This window comes from Oncorhynchus clarkii, chromosome 10, assembly GCF_045791955.1.
Source record: "Oncorhynchus clarkii lewisi isolate Uvic-CL-2024 chromosome 10, UVic_Ocla_1.0, whole genome shotgun sequence".
Lineage (NCBI taxonomy): Eukaryota > Metazoa > Chordata > Actinopteri > Salmoniformes > Salmonidae > Oncorhynchus > Oncorhynchus clarkii.
The window spans coordinates 30,147,385-30,164,320 of NC_092156.1; the positions used below are offsets into that span (position 1 = coordinate 30,147,385).

The 16,936-nt window shown below is 42.3% G+C and overlaps 1 protein-coding gene across 1 annotated transcript in view; it reads left to right on the forward strand.

Moving 5' to 3' along the window:
• Positions 1 to 640: 640 nt before the first annotated feature.
• Positions 641 to 16,936, forward strand: part of LOC139419498 (LHFPL tetraspan subfamily member 7 protein-like) — a 180,344-nt gene continuing 164,048 nt past the window's right edge. Inside the window, exon 1 of the mRNA XM_071169455.1 lies at positions 641 to 1,456. Coding sequence (XP_071025556.1) covers positions 1,139 to 1,456 — 318 coding nt within the window. The 5' untranslated portion in view covers positions 641 to 1,138. The remainder of the gene's footprint in view (positions 1,457 to 16,936) is intronic.

Below are 16,936 nucleotides of genomic sequence, written 5' to 3' on the forward strand. Positions count from 1 at the left end.
TCCCAGTGCAGTTTCAAGTGTGTGGTAAGCTTTTGCATAAGCTCTATTGGTGTTGTTGCTGCAATTTTGCTCATCCAAATTGTTTTATCCTCATTTTATGTTGTACAGTATGATATACTTTATTGTAAGTATTTTATGGCATTCATGTAATTAAACTTTTCTGCCTATATTGTAGCTAAAGTAGGTAACGTTATCAAATAGCAAAATCTGATTTTTCTTGTTGCAATGCCATTTAACCAGTGGGGGGCAATGTGGACTGTATTGAAACATAAATGAGAAAGATAAATGTCTAACTACAAATGATTAGCAATAAGTATATAATATTCAGTGATTTGGATGTTTGTTTAAACGACAAAAATAGCGTTTTGTCCAATAATAATTAGGACTAGGTTATTTCACTGTAAATATTAGTTCCTCTTGTTTCCCACAGACAATTGTAGTAAAACATGGGCACTTTAGCATATGTTTAGCCAAATGGGCAATCTTTGTGGTTTAGTATCACTTTGCTCTAAACATGTATTTACCTACCGTAAGTAACATGAGGACACAAGTGAAGGTGTTCAACATTTCTCTTGATGGGGATACGCCCACTTGAGTATTCCCTGTGCGCAATGACGCGCGCGCTAACGTGGACACCTTTGTTGTGTTGCCCACTGGTTACCACGCGTAAACAAAACCAGTGCTTCTCCTGCTGAACAAAGCGCGGCGACTCAAATACCCGGACCTATACACAGCAACACTAACATATGTTTTATTTTGCATCTCGTGAGTAAAATAAATTCGATTAAGATAATTTGATAGTTCCATATTTCCATGCGGCGACCATCTACGGAATGACAGTTGCGCAACTCTGTTTCGGGTGTGACAAACAGCATTTGTGACTCATATTTCTAGATTCTCAAGTATAGTCGCGGATAGCCTATTTAAAGGAGACATTACTTCTTGTTGAGGTGGCAGCTTGTTTACCTAGAAGTGCTCATGTTTGACTCTTTTATGAAATCACGAGCCGATGTTTGGGTCACTGGAATATCCTTTTAAATCATCACGGATAACAAATTGTTAACTAGTTCTGTTGCTGCTGGTGTAACATTTGTTGGGGAGAGCTTCAGTTGATCTCTTCTGGGTGTGTGAGCTCCAAATGCATTCATTGCTGGATCGGAAGAAGAAAGAAGCCGGGGTTGGGATCGATCTGTCTCTGAGCTACTCGTTGCCCCAAGCTGCGAGGATGTTCAGCTGCGTGGGCTGCTTTTGGGTCTTCCTGTCTTCCGCTCTGGTCGCTATCTGTAGTTTCAGTTTTATATCATCTGCGTGGATTGTCAAGGACCATCTGAAAAACAAGGACTCGGTGAGCTTCGGCTTACTTTGGCACTGCTCCGAGTCCCTGGACCATATGTACAGATGCTACACCTTCGGAGGACTCGGGAAATTCGCTGAGATTCCATCCAGCTCGTGGCAGGTACATGATCATACATGCAATACTTGAATGAATGTGTTATGGTAACAAATTAGTAAACAGTGTTGCGTACAATGGCAACAATGTTTATTACATTGTTATTACATCTCAATAACTTAGCAACTACATGATCATGCAGTGGCTTCCAGAATCCACAAAGGATAGTGTTCATTATGTTGTCTGTGATTAGCAAACATACCCCTTTGTCTTATAAGACCAGCTGAGAGAGGACTTTGAGCCATTGCTGCTCCTGCATCACTGTCTTGAGTGTATTCAGGACTCCAATATAGTGACTTTAGTGTTGTTGATGATGGACATCGCAGCATGCACAATCAATGAGATTGAACTAAATCCAACCAAAACCATAAACAGAACACTTGCTGAACACTGATCTCCCAAAGGAGTAGGTATAGATTTCCATTAGGTGTTGTTCAAGCTCAGTCAACAGGTGTTATTGAATTAGTTATGTCACAATGAAAGGTCCTTGCCCTCAGGTGAGACCTGTTGACAAGGCTGGGGTTGTGGATTAACCTTCACAGCAACAGACTCTCTGGTGGATGGATGGAGAGGGGCCGTGTGCCATCAGTGTCTATGTTGGCTAATCTCTCACCAGCAGAGGGCAAGTGTTTGGCACCTTATCTGGCCGATATATGGGTTTCTATTCTACCACTACTAGGAATTAGGTACCATTAATAGGTAGTAAAGTACACTCAGGGAGGCGTAGCTACAGTAGTAATGAACTGTAAAACTAGCAATAAGGACCTGACATTTCTTATGTTACTATTCATTCTGAGCTAAATTGTTTGTTGAAGCTAAGGAGCTGGGCCATGGTTTGCATGGCAGTTGAGTGAGATGACAGTATTGTAGTGCCATAGGGAATCTCTCACATCACACACTTCCACCTTCAGTCAGTGGTCTTGTTTCTTTAATTCTCAGAGGATAACTGGTTACATAATTACCTCCAGCCACAGACCCAGACACTGGTTACAGTTCCCTAGGATTTCAGGTTTTCCTATTCAGAATACGAATGCTTTGCTTTGACAAAGCATAGCATAGTGCTTAATTTAGTTACGGTCATTAATGGGTCACAAACTATGAGGGAGAGATGCTCTTGCTCCTCTTGTTAAATAGTTGATGGTTTTTAACAATCAATGGTCTTAATGAAGTAGCAGTGATCCAGTTTTGAAAAGCATTATAATTCAAGTCCATTCAAAACAGAATGAGGGCATGTGCTAAGAAAAGACTGGGGTAAAGCAATGGGACCTTGTGCTAAGTGACTATGTTGGCTAACTTCAAATGAAATGTGTGATTGTGTAAGTTATCTTATTTGCATCTCTGGGGCAGCCAGAAGCATGGGGCCCCCCGGGAGTCCAGTTGCATTGCACCATGGGTATTCCCGTAGAGCTGTTCAGTGCATTCCAGTCCTTTTCATTCTAGATTATAAAAAGCAGGCCAGTTGGACCCACGACCATGCTGTAAAAAAAAAACTGCAATAATCGCACCAGCTTTCTCAGGAGTTATGATTATGCATGAGCAGGATAAATTAACATATATAATTAAGTGGCAGTTCAGATGTTGTAGCTAGGGGCTGGGTGCAGGAAAGAATCAAATGCGTAGCTACTATAGTTTTCCCACACAGGTAGAAGATGGGGTTTATACTGGATCAGGCAAACAGGTCTGAACAGAGTACACAAAGCAGAGCAGAATGGGTGAATAATTCTAGTACTTTTAGCCCTTCATGTTTTCAAATGATGGAGATTCAGGTGTTTGTGGATAGGAGGTACTGTATTGCTGACGGGGAATTCCATGTATTTGTGCTGGCAACTAATGTTCCAGGGACCTTTTGAAGAGTGTTATCACTTTATTTGAAGGGTTTCATCTCTGGGTTTTGACACATTTCGGAGTAGTCTCACCTGTTCAGACAGCCAGGCAATACAGTACCTTTAGTACCCAGAGAGTTGATAACTGAGCGAAGTCCTTCTTGTACAGTGCCTAGTAGAAGTATACACACCCAAAACACAATTACAGAAATGTTAATGCCAACGACACACCAGAATGGCTTTCTAAGAGGGGTTGTTGAGTGGTCTAGTCTCAATTCTGACATAAATTTACTTGAACATCAGAGATAAGGTTTGAATATTGCTGTCTATCAATGATTCCCAACCATATTTACAGAGCATGAGCAATTTTGACAAAAAGTGAGTGTACAAAACACTAGGAACACCTGCTCTTTCCGTGAGATAGACTATCCAGGTGAAAGCTATGATCCCTTATTGATGTCACCTGTTAAATCCACTTCAATCAGTGTAGGGGAGGAGACGGGTTAAAGAAGGATTTTTAAGCCTTGAGACAATTGAGACATGGATTGAGTATGTGTGCCATTCAGAGGGTAAATGGGCAAGACAAAATGTTTAAGTGCATTTGAACGGGGAATGGTACTAGGTGCCAGGCACAACGGTTTGAGTGTGTCAAGAACTGCATTTTCCCACTCAACAGTTTCCCGTGTTTATCAAGATTGGTCCACCACCCAAAGGTCATCCAGCCAACTTGACACAACTGTGGGAAGCATTGGAGTCAACATGGGCCAGCATCACTGTGGAACGCTTTTGACACCTTGTAGAGTCCATGCCCTGATGAGGCTGTTCTGAGGACAAAAGGAGGTGCAACTCAATATTAGGATGATGTTCCTAATGCTTTGTACACACGGTGTATGTTGCCCTAAGAGTTGTGCAAAGTTGGTAGAATCTTATTCAGGTGCTGCCACCAATTATTTACTCTGGGGTGTGAAGACGTACAGCTTTTTATATTTTTATTTTTTCATTTTGAAAGTTTTCCATAATTTTCTTTCACTTTGAAAATATTGACTATGCTTTGTAGATCTGTAGGAAAAACATGAATCCTTTTTAGACTGACATTTAAGGCAGCAAAAATTAAAGACTGAATGGGGTGTGCAGACTTTCACTAGGCACTGTACATGGATAATTCTGTGATCAGGTTGGTCCAAGCACAGCATCATAGTATCCCATGCTGCGTCATAATAGCACCCCAGCATCACGCCCCCATGGCCATTAATAAGTTACTGCCCCCGCCTCACCCCCTCCAGGCCGACACCCCTCATTGGTGTACAAATTATTCCGCTGATGCTCTTGTCCTCCTTTTTAAAACATCTCCACCTCTCTCACCCACACACAATTACACACACACACTCACTTACACAAAAACACACACAATATGCATCCCGAAACACACAAAAACACATACACATGCGCACACAAATATGCACACACACACCTACAAACACACATACAGTGGGGCAAAAAAGTATTTAGTCAGCCACCGAATGTGCAAGTTCTCCCACTTAAAAAGATGAGAGAGGCCTGTAATTTTCATCATAGGTACACTTCAACTATGACAGACAAAATTAGAAAAAAAATCCTGAAAATCACATTGTAGGATTTTTTATGAAATTATTTGCAAATTATGGTGGAAAGTAAACTTTTGTTATTGACCAAATACTATCTCAATACTTTGTTATATACCCTTTGTTGGCAATAACAGAGGTCAAACGTTTTCTGTAAGTCTTCACAAGGTTTTCACACACTGTTTCTGGTATTTTGGCCCATTCCTCCATGCAGATCTCCTCTAGAGCAGTGATGTTTTGGGGCTGTTGCTGGGCAACACGGACTTTCAACTCCCTCCAAAGATTTTCTATGGGGTTGAGATCTGGAGACTGGCTAGGCCACTCCAGGACCTTGAAATGCTTCTTACGAAGCCACTCCTTTGTTGCCCGGGCGGTGTGTTTGGGATCATTGTCATGCTGAAAGACCCAGCCACGTTTCATCTTCAATGCCGTTGCTGATGGAAGGAGGTTTTCACTCAAAATCTCACAATACATTGCCCCATTCATTCTTTCCTTTATACGGATCAGTCGTCCTGGTCCCTTTGCAGAAAAACAGCCCCAAAGCATGATGCTTCCACCCCCATGCTTCACAGTAGGTATGGTGTTCTTTGGATGCAACTCAGCATTCTTTGTCCTCCAAACACGACGAGTTGAGTTTTTACCAAAAAATTATATTTTGGTTTCATCTGGCCATATGACATTCTCCCAATCATCTTCTGGATCATCCAAATGCTCTCTAGCAAACTTCAGATGGGCCTGGACATGTACTGGCTTAAGCAGGGGGACACGTCTGGCACTGCAGGATTTGAGTCCCTGGCGGCGTAGTGTGTTACTGATGGTAGGCTTTGTTACTTTGGTCCCAGCTCTGTGCAGGTCATTCAATAGGTCCCCCCGTGTGGTTCTGGGATTTTTGCTCACCGTTCTTGTGATCATTTTGACCCCACGGGGTGAGATCTTGCGTGGAGCCCCAGATCGAGGGAGATTATCAGTGGTCTTGTATGTCTTCCATTTCCTAATAATTGCTCCCACAGTTGATTTCTTCAAACAAAGCTGCTTACCTATTGCAGATTCAGTCTTCCCAGCCTGGTGCAGGTCTACAATTTTGTTTCTGGTGTCGTTTGACAGCTCTTTGGTCTTGGCCATAGTGGAGTTTGGAGTGTGACTGTTTGAGGTTGTGGACAGGTGTCTTTTATACTGATAACAAGTTCAAACAGGTGCCATTAATACAGGTAACGAGTGGAGGACAGAGGAGCCTCTTAAAGAAGAAGTTACAGGTCTGTGAGAGCCAGAAATCTTGCTTGTTTGTAGGTGACCAAATACTTATTTTCCACCATAATTTGCAAATAAATTCATTAAAAATCCTACAATGTGATTTTCTGGATTTTTTTCTCTAATTTTGTCTGTCATAGTTGAAGTGTACCTATGATGAAAATTACAGGCCTCTCTCATCTTTTTAAGTGGGAGAACTTGCACAATTGGTGGCTGACTAAATACTTTTTTGCCCCACTGTACATATGCATGCATGCACACACCAAGCGCACATACACACTCACACACTAACTGCCCCCCCCCCTCCAACATTTACATTACCACCCACAACCATCACCTTATGTTCTCCTTTGTATATGACAGGTTAAAAGGCCCCCCTATCTCAGAAAGGATGGGGTCTGTGGAGTCCATCAGTGATGGGCTGTGTTCAGCTGGCCTACAATGAGAGCTCACACTGATTTGTGTGTGTACAGAGCCCAGTAAAGGGGACAGAACAAGAAGGAGGGCTTTGGCTTTCTCACACTCCCTCTGTGGCTGGCCTAGATGTGCTCTGGTTCTGTGGTTAATTTCTGTCCTCCCTCCATGTTTTAAAGCCCTGGTTGACCTGCGCTGCCATCCAGCCTTGGCACTGAGGAGCCAGCCAAGAGATGTGCCAGGCTGCAGCCCTGACTGGCAAGCCTGATAGTGTCTTATACAGTGGCAACTAGCTCTGGGATGGAATGAGTGTGTTAAACAAACAGGTTGAAAACACATGCACAGATGTCAGACCTGATCTCGTAGAATAGAACACAAACGTGATGCAATGGAATTATACAGTAATTATACTCTATTACAAAGTTATATAAGCAGTCAGTATAATACATTTTATAAACAGAATTGCATAGTTTAATATAATATTAAGGAATGAACTGAAACAGAGGGGATTATTAGAATCAACCCTGATTATATCAAATAATTTTTCCACCTCTCTCATAAGACTGACTGAGTTGTGTTGATGTTATTGTCCTCAAAGCAGCCTGAGTCCTGCCTGCGTGTTCTGGGGCAGCGGTTGACAGGTTGGTAGATGTCAGTCAGTCCAGGTGTTAGAGGTTGCCAGGTTGGAGGAAGTGTTAGCTAGGGGTTTGTACTCAGACCTGCTGTTTGGTAAAGTGTGAAGGAGGAGGAGGTGGTGCTCGTCTCACCTGCCAGAAGAATTTCACTTAAATTGTTAGTAGTTTAGTGTGCTTCCAGCAGCTGAAGGCTGGTATCGTCTGGCTCCACCCACAGCTGTAAACACTGGCACTGTTGGATTAACCTGGCCCTATAGCATGCTGGATTAACCTGGCCCTGTAGCATGCTGGATTAACCTGGCCCTGTAGCATGCTGGATTAACCTGGCCCTGTAGCATGCTGGATTAACCTGGCCCTGTAGCATGCTGGATTAACCTGGCCCTGTAGCATGCTGGATTAACCTGGCCCTGTAGCATGCTGGATTAACCTGGCCCTGTAGCATGCTGGATTAACCTGGCCCTGTAGCATGCTGGATTAACCTGGCCCTGTAGCATGCTGGATTAACCTGGCCCCGTAGCATGCTGGATTAACCTGGCCCTGTAGCATGCTGGATTAACCTGGCCCCGTAGCATGCTGGATTAACCTGGCCCCGTAGCATGCTGGATTAACCTGGCCCCGTAGCATGCTGGATTAACCTGGCCCCGTAGCATGCTGGATTAGTGCTCCGTCTTGACACATCCAACTGCTGTGTGAAGGGTGTGTGCGTGTGTCATCTATGTGTGAGTGTATCTGTGTGTGTGCGTGCATGTGTACTTCTACAAAGATTGTCATGGTTGCAATGTAGATGAGTCATGGCCAGTCTCCAGAAACAGTGATTGGAAAATGTAGAAGTTCATCCTCATCTTTTGTTTTTCTTCAGAAAATGGCAGGTTAATAAACCAGAGATTCCCAGGGTTTAGAGGGGCCAGTTGTCAAGCAATCAACTCAACAATGCAATACACAACACAATCCTCTCCTCAGACTTCCATACAGAGCTGCCAAAATTATGAGTCACATATTGTCCTTTCAGGCATCTTGTTTTAAATACTTAATTTAAGTCTGTGAAAAACACTTCCTTCCTTATATACAGTTGAAGTCGGAAGTTTACATACACTCAATTAGTATTTGGTAGCATTGCCTTTAAATGGTTTAACTTGGGTCAAACGTTTTGGGTAGCCTTCCACAAGCTTCCCACAATGAGTTGGGTGAATTTTGGCCCATTCCTCCTGACAGCTGCTGTAACTGAGTCAGGTTGGTAGGCCTCCTGGCTCGCACAAGCTTTTTCAGTTCTGCCCACACATTTTCTATGGGATTGAGGTCAGGGCTTTGTGAGGGCCACTCCAATACCTTGACTTTGTTGTCCTTAAGCCATTTTGCCACAACGTTGGAAGTATGCTTGGGGTCATTGTCCATTTGGAAGACCCATTTGCGACCAAGCTTTAACTTCCTGACTGATGTCTTGAGATGTTGCTTCAATATATCCACCTAATTTTCCTTCCTCATGATGCCATCTATTTTGTGAAGTGCACCAGTCCCTCCTGCAGCAAAGCACCCCCACAACATGATGCTGCCACTTCTAGGAGACAGAACGCGTCTCCTTCCTGAGTGGTATGACGGCTGCGTGGTCCCATGGTGTTTATACTTGCGTACTATTGTTTGTACAGATGAACGTGGTACCTTCAGACGTTTGGACATTGCTCCCAATGATGAGCCAGACTTGTGGAGGTCTACAAATGTTTTTTCTGATTTATTTTGATTTTCTCATTATGTCAAGCAAAGAGTTTGAAGGTAGGCCTTGAAATACATCCACAGGTACACCTCCAATTGACTCAAATGATGTAAATTAGCCAGCCATCAGAAGCTTCTAAAGCCATGACATAATTTTCTGGAATTTTCCTAGCTGTTTAAAGGCACAGTCAACTTAGTGTATATACACTTCTGACCCACTGGAATTGTGATGCAGTGAATTATAAGTGAAATAATCTGTCTGTAAACAATTGTTGGAAAAATTACTTGTGTCATGCACAAAGTAGATGTCCTAACCGACTTGCCAAATCTATAGTTTGTTAACAAGACACTCGTGGAGTGGTTGAAAAACAAGTTTTAATGACTCCAACCTAAGTGTATGTAAACTTCCGACTTCAACTGTAAAAACCCCCCTAAACATTCATAGTCCATAGCGACAGAACGAAGCTGGCTCTGAGTGGAAGTGGAATGCTCTTCAAATGGAATTAACTGAACTTTGGGGTGGGGTTGGACAGTCCAGGCAATTCTTATATCTTTCTGCACTGTACCTATATGGCATCAGGGGAAGGAAGCAATGATGTGCTCCGCTTGAATCTGTTAGGGCCCTCTGCCTGCCCAACAAAATGGGGAGTCCAGGCCCAGGGTGTTATCAGAGGCTGCTGCTGCTACTGTAGGTAATAAAATGATGGGGCCTGTGTGTGTGTGAGTGTGTGTGTGTATTGGTCTCTACTCTCGAGGTCCTGGAACCTATCCTTGTTTTGAAATGAGAAGCATGGCAACTTGCAGGTTGGGCCAAGCCAGGAGCCAAGGTCCCAGAAGGGCCCACATATTACAATGGCACGGGAGTTAATGGATTCCCTGTCACTCCACAAGATATATACCAGTTACGCCCATGCACTTTCACAATGAAGAGTTTCAAAATCTCTCCAAATCGAAAGCACTCTGTCTGTCCTTTTCCTGGTGCAGCCTGAGGCTAAGGTTTTACTCCCTGTAGATTTACTGTTTGCACTCACCAATGTCTCTGTGTAATGTCTCCTCTCCTCCCCTCCACTCTTTCAGTAGGAGTAGGCCTCCGATTCATGGCTAATGGGATAGCTAGCTAATGGGATAGCTAGCTATGAGCTAATCCCATTAGTGGTGAAAGGTATTTGTCCAGGAATGTGTATCTCTACTATAGATGATGTTATGTGGCCTAATGATAGTAAGTGTGTCCCCAGCAAACCAGAAACATTCTCAGAACATTAACCATTAAGTTCTAGTTAGGGTTTTATCTAAAATTAGGATGATAACATCCCAAAAACAGTTAGAGAAGGTTTTAGATTACATTTTATTTTTATTTTTATTAAATATCCTTGGAATGTTCTTTTAACATTCACTAAAATCTGTACATCTGTAACAACTGCCACAAAACATTACCCAAAAGTTCACATTACCCAAAAGTTCACATGTACCAGTAATGTTTTCCCAGCAAACCAAAATTGGTTCTGTTGAAGTTTACAGAACATTAGTTAGGTGGCGGCAAATGTTCACATAACACAAAAACTGTCCATTCGTTTTTAAGATTATAATATGTTTGTATAAAACATTCTCCTAGTGTTGCAAGAATTGTGGGGACATCATGGCTGTAACTACATATGAGGGCATTAGGAAGCAGAGGAGACCGAGAGAGGGAAGCAAGCAGAGAGAGGTTAGTGCAGTGGTTTCCAAATTTGGGGTCGGGACCCTGAGCTGGTCCCCTGAGAAAATCTGTACTAATCTTATCAAACATGTTGGAACTTAAATAAGATATGTTTTAATATGAACATCTCCACATGACCTATATCTTCCCTATAGGCCTACAATAAAATACAATCAAAATGCAAACCATTTTTTTTTTATCATACTGTTTCGTTTTGTCGCTGATACTACGTTTCGGTGTGAATCATTTCTCATATTTCCCTCCTTTCAGGAGTATACCATTACAATTGTTTAGCTAATAGGCTGTGTGTTTGTAGATCGACTGAGGTGAATGAATCTACAGCAGCCAAGGTGATTTTTGCTGTTCTCCAAATAGCATTTTTTAATTATATTTTTTATGTAGAAATGTGGTAAATACATTTTTATTTTATTTAGTGATAAAATAAAACCTCTCTAAAACTCAAACCCTGTTTACGGACCTGGTGACATCACAAAATATATGTTCCCAGAACACGAAAACTGTGCGGATGATTCTACAATGTTTCTTTTAGGGTGAAAAAAACATTCACCTGATGTTACAATAACGTTCCCCGAATGTATTTAGTCTGTTCTTTAAAGGTCCCCAGAATGTTTCAATAGGTTGTGGTAACATTGTGGGGACATGATATGCTCAGTCCTCACAATTGTGATGACATTCATACAGTCGTGGCCAAAAGTTTTGAGAATGACACAATCTAATATACATTTTCACAAAGACTGCTGCCTCAGTTTGTATGATGGCAATTTGCATGTACTCCAGAATGTTATGAATAGCGATCAGATGAATTGCAATTAATTGCAAAGTCCCTCTTTGCCATGCAAATAAACTGAATCCCAAAAAACATTTCCGCTGCATTTCAGCTCTGCCACAAAAGGACCAGCTGAAATCATGTCAGTGTTTCTCTCGTTAACACAGGTGTGAGTGTTGACGAGGACAAGGCTGGAGATCACTCTGTCATGCTGATTGAGTTCGAATAACAGACTGAAAGCTTCAAAAGGAGGGTGGTGCTTGGAATCATTGTTCTTCCTCTGTCAACCATGGTTACCCGCAAGGAAACAAGTGCCATCATCATTGCTTTGCACAAAAAGGGCTTCACAGGCAAGGATATTGCTGCCAGTAAGATTGCACCTAAATTAACCATTTCTTCACCATTTAAATCAACCATTCATCAAGAACTTCAAAGGAGAGCGGTTCAATTGTTGTGAAGAAGGCTTCAGGGCACCCAAGAATGCCCAGCAAGCACCAGGACTGTCTCCCAAAGTTGATCCAGCTGCGGGATCGGGGCAACATCAGTACAGAGCTTGCTCAGGAATGGCAGCAGGCAGGTGTGAGTTCATCTGCACGTACAGTAAGGCAAAGACTTTTGGAGAATGGCCTGGTGTCAAGAAGGGCAGCAAAGAAGCCACTTCTCTCCAGGAAAAACATCAGGGACAGACTGACTCTTTGCATCAACTTCATGCAATTGTCAATAAAAGCCTTTGACACTTGCTTGTAATAATCCTTCAGTATTCCATAATAACATCTGACAGAAATATTTAAAGACACTGAAGCAGCAAACTTTGTGGAAATTAATATTTGTGTCATTCTCAAAACTTTTGGCCACAACTGTACACTGTTTAAGTTAGGTAACACAGGACATTCCATTAATGTTACTGTATAAGAACGTAATAAGTCAATTGTTATGACGTTCATAGCACATTTATTTTAGGTTTAACATAATATTCCATTGATGTTCACACAATATATATTTGACCTTGTCATGGAGGACCTCTGGGAACATTTCAAGAACATTTAGAAAATTGTATATTTGAGTTTGACCTAATATTACTACAACATTCTCAGCATGCAAATTAAAAAACATGCCCATTATCTTTCTCTCCAGGTTTGATGGCAAGTGTCATTAGAGAACTGTACTGTAGGTGATATAGAGATAAATGGCTTTTTAATTTAATTCATAGGACATTTGAACAGCATTTAGTCACACAAACATATTTTTTACACTTCATAAGTTCACAGTCTGCCCATGTGGGGTTTGAACATGCAAGGTTTGGTTCCAACACCAGGTCTTTTATCCTCTGCACCACCAGGGAATCTTGCTTACATCTTATTTTTTCACTATATAGCCATGGCAGTATGGTCAATCAGAAATGAATTGTAATATTGTAAAATCATCCGCACAACTGGACAGTTTTTGTGTTTGGTAACATACAGTGGGGCAAAAAAGTATTTAGTCAGCCACCAATTGTGCAAGTTCTCCCACTTTAAAAAGATGAGAGAGGCCTGTAATTTTCATCATAGGTACACTTCAACTATGACAGACAAAATGAGAGAAAAAAATCCAGAAAATCACATTGTAGCATTGTTAATGAATTTATTTGCAAATTATGGTGGAAAGTAAGTATTTGGTCAATAACAAAAGTTTATCTCAATACTTTGTTATATACCCTTTGTTGGCAATGACAGAGGTCAAACGTTTTCTTTAAGTCTTCACAAGGTTTTCACACACTGTTGCTGGTATTTTGGCCCATATTTTGGCCAATTCCTCTATGGGGTTGAGATCTGGAGACTGGCTAGGCCACTCCAGGCCCTTGAAATTCTTCCTCTGAAGCCACTCCTTCGTTGCCCGGGCGGTGTGTTTGGGATCATTGTCATGCTGAAAGACCCAGCCACGTTTCATCTTCAATGCCCTTGCTGATGGAAGGAGGTTTTCACTCAAAATCTCACGATACATGGCCCCATTCATTCTTTCCTTTACACGGATCAGTCGTCCTGGTCCCTTTGCAGAAAAACAGCCCCAAAGCATGATGTTTCCACCCCCATGCTTCACAGTAGGTATGGTGTTCATTGGATGCAACTCAGCATTCTTTGTCCTCCAAACACGACGAGTTGAGTTTTTACCAAAAAGTTCTAATTTGGTTTCATCTGACCATATGACATTCTCCAAATCTTCTTCTGGATCATCCAAATGCTCTCTAGCAAACTTCAGACGGGCCTGGACATGTACTGGCTTAAGCAGGGGGACATGTCTGGCACTGCAGGATTTGAGTCCCTGGCGGCGTAGTGTGTTACTGATGGTAGGCTTTGTTACTTTGGTCCCAGCTCTCTGCAGGTCATTCACTAGGTCCCCCCGTGTGGTTCTGTGATTTTTGCTCACCGTTCTTGTGATCATTTTGACCCCACGGGGTGAGATCTTACGTGGAGCCCCAGATCGAGGGAGATTATCAGTGGTCTTGTATGTCTTCCATTTCCTAATAATTGATTTCTTCAAACCAAGCTGCTTACCTATTGCAGATTCAGTCTTCCCAGCCTGGTGCAGGTCTACAATTTTGTTTCTGGTGTCGTTTGACAGCTCTTTGGTCTTGGCCATAGTGGAGTTTGGAGTGTGACTGTTGGAGGTTGTGGACAGGTGTCTTTTATACTGATAACAAGTTCAAACAGGTGCCATTAATACAGGTAACGAGTGGAGGACAGAGGAGCCTCTTAAAGAAGAAGTTACAGGTCTGTGAGAGCCAGAAATCTTGCTTGTTTGTAGGTGACCAAATACTTATTTTCCACCATAATTTGCAAATAAATTCATAAAAAATCCTACAATGTGATTTTCTGGATTTTTTTTCTCATTTTGTCTGTCATAGTTGAAGTGTAACTAAGTGTAACTAAAGTTACAGTTCTCTCTCATCTTTTTAAGTGGAAGAACTTGCACAATTGGTGGCTGAGTAAATATTTTTTTGCCCCACTGTATATATTGTGATATCCCCACAGTGTTTTCACCAAACTGTTCCCACAACCTAATGAAATATTCTGGGAACCTTTAAAGAACAAATCAAATTTGTTCTAAGAACATTCTTGCAACATCAAGAAAATGTTTTACACAAACATTCTATAATCATCGCCACGACTGGACAGTTTTTGTGTTGTGAGAACATTTGTCGCGACCTAACGAATGTTCTGGGGACTTTCACAGAATTTTTTGGGGTGTGCTGGGTCGTATCTCTGTGGCCCTGGAGAGAGGACTAGAACGGAACGGAGCTGAGTGTCGTTGAGAGACAAAAGCATATTGCTGCATTACAGAAAACGGCAGAGAGCTTTGTCTGGGTGGATTCTCCTGACCTGATTCTATTTCTTACACAGAGAGACATCACAGAATGGATTGTCATGCATACACACACACACACACACACACACACACACACACACACACACACACACACACACACACACACACACACACACACACACACACACACACACACACCAGTGGCGGTCGGTGCCATTTAAGATGAGGGAGGACAATAATGTTTTTAATGAGCATGGCCTTATTTCTATTACATCTTGGAAGACTGTCATTCATATTCCATTCACCCAGCTCAATGTAACATGGATAGGTTTAGGCTCCTACATGATACTCTAATTTCCCCTATACCCATCATGAGGTTGATACAACCTAGCCTATGAAGGAAAGTTTAAAACGTTGGTGCACAGGTCGAGAGAATTTTGAGTAATCAAATTGAAAGACAGTGCCACATTCAATACCGTCTTGTATACTCTTGCCTGCATCAAGCTGATCTAGGATGTAATCATTAGTCCAACAGTTGCAAACAAGAGGTTCTATTGGACAAATTCAGGTATATTTATCCCCGTTTTGTTCCGTTTGCGTCCATTTAAGAAACGTTTTTCAACAGAATCAGCTGAATGAATACACCCCTAATTACATGCAAATACAGGTCACTTTCATAGCAGCCACATAAAAACAGCATGATCACTTTGCTCATTAATTCCTTCTTGCATCTATGCGCTCTCCTCCTCTCACCTGTTCCCTTCGCTTGTGGTTTTCAGTGCAGCTGTCTATGACCAGGCAAAACAACTTTCCAAGCCAAACGTTCATATCATAACCGCTACACACAGCCAACATTGATGTCACCATATTAGCTAATGTCCTAGTCAACATAGCTTTTTATTTTTTTTACCCCTTTTTCATGATATCCAATTGGTAGTTACAGTTTTGTCCCATCGCTGCAACTTCCATACGTACTCGGGAGAGGCGAATGTCGAGAACCATGCGTCTTCCGAAATACGACCCTGCCGAGCCGCACTGCTTCTTGACACACTGCTCGCTTAACCCGGAAGGCAGCCGTGCTAATGTCGGAGGAAACACTGTGCAACTGGCGACTGCATCTGCGTGCAGTGCGCCCGGCCCGCCACAGGAGTCACTAGTGCGCGATTGGACAAGGACATCCCTGCTGGCCAAATCCTCCCCTTTTTTGTGGTCGGTCACCCTCTCTAAGCACGGGTGGAAGTGCACCATCCCAAAATGCACTGGATGTGTAATACAGCGATCTAGGAGGAGATGGAGAAGGGGCTGGAAATGATTTAGACAACAGATGATGAGGTGTCCTTTGACAGCTCACGTTATGAGAAATCAGGTGTGTGTGGTAAGATGCTTCTGTAAGCAGGTTGCTGGATCAAGTCCCTGAGCTGACAAGGTAAAAATCTGTCATTCTACCCCTGAAAAAGGCATTTAACCCACTGGTGCCAAAACTAATGGCTATAATTGACATCCATCCTGTTGTGGCACTTCTAAATGAATTAAATTCTCTATAGGCTTGACACCATTTCTTGGGGTGTGCTGGGTCGTATCTCTGTGGCCCTGGAGAGAGGACTAGAACGGAACGGAGCTGAGTGTCGTTGAGAGACAAAAGCATATTGCTGCATTACAGAAAACGGCAGAGAGCTTTGTCTGGGTGGATTCTCCTGACCTGATTCTATTTCTTACACAGAGAGACATCACAGAATGGATTGTCATGCATACACACACACACACACACACACACACACACACACACACACACACACACACACACCAGTGGCGGTCGATGCCATTTAAGATGAGGGAGGACAATAATGTTTTTAATGAGCATGGCCTTATTTCAATTACATCTTGGAAGACTGTCATTCATATTCCATTCACCCAGCTCAATGTAACATGGATAGGTTTAGGCTACTACATGATACTCTAATTTCCCCTATACCCATCATGAGGTTGATACAACCTAGCCTATGAAGGAAAGTTTAAAACGTTGGTGCACAGGTCGAGAGAATTTTGAGTAATCAAATTGAAAGACAGTGCCACATTCAATACCGTCTTGTATACTCTTGCCTGCATCAAGCTGATCTAGGATGTAATCATTAGTCCAACAGTTGCAAACGAGGTTCTATTGGACAAATTCAGGTATATTTATCCCCGTTTTGTTCTGTTTGCGTCCATTTAAGAAACGTTTTTCAACAGAATCAGCTGAATGAACCCCTGAACAAGGCATTTAACCCAC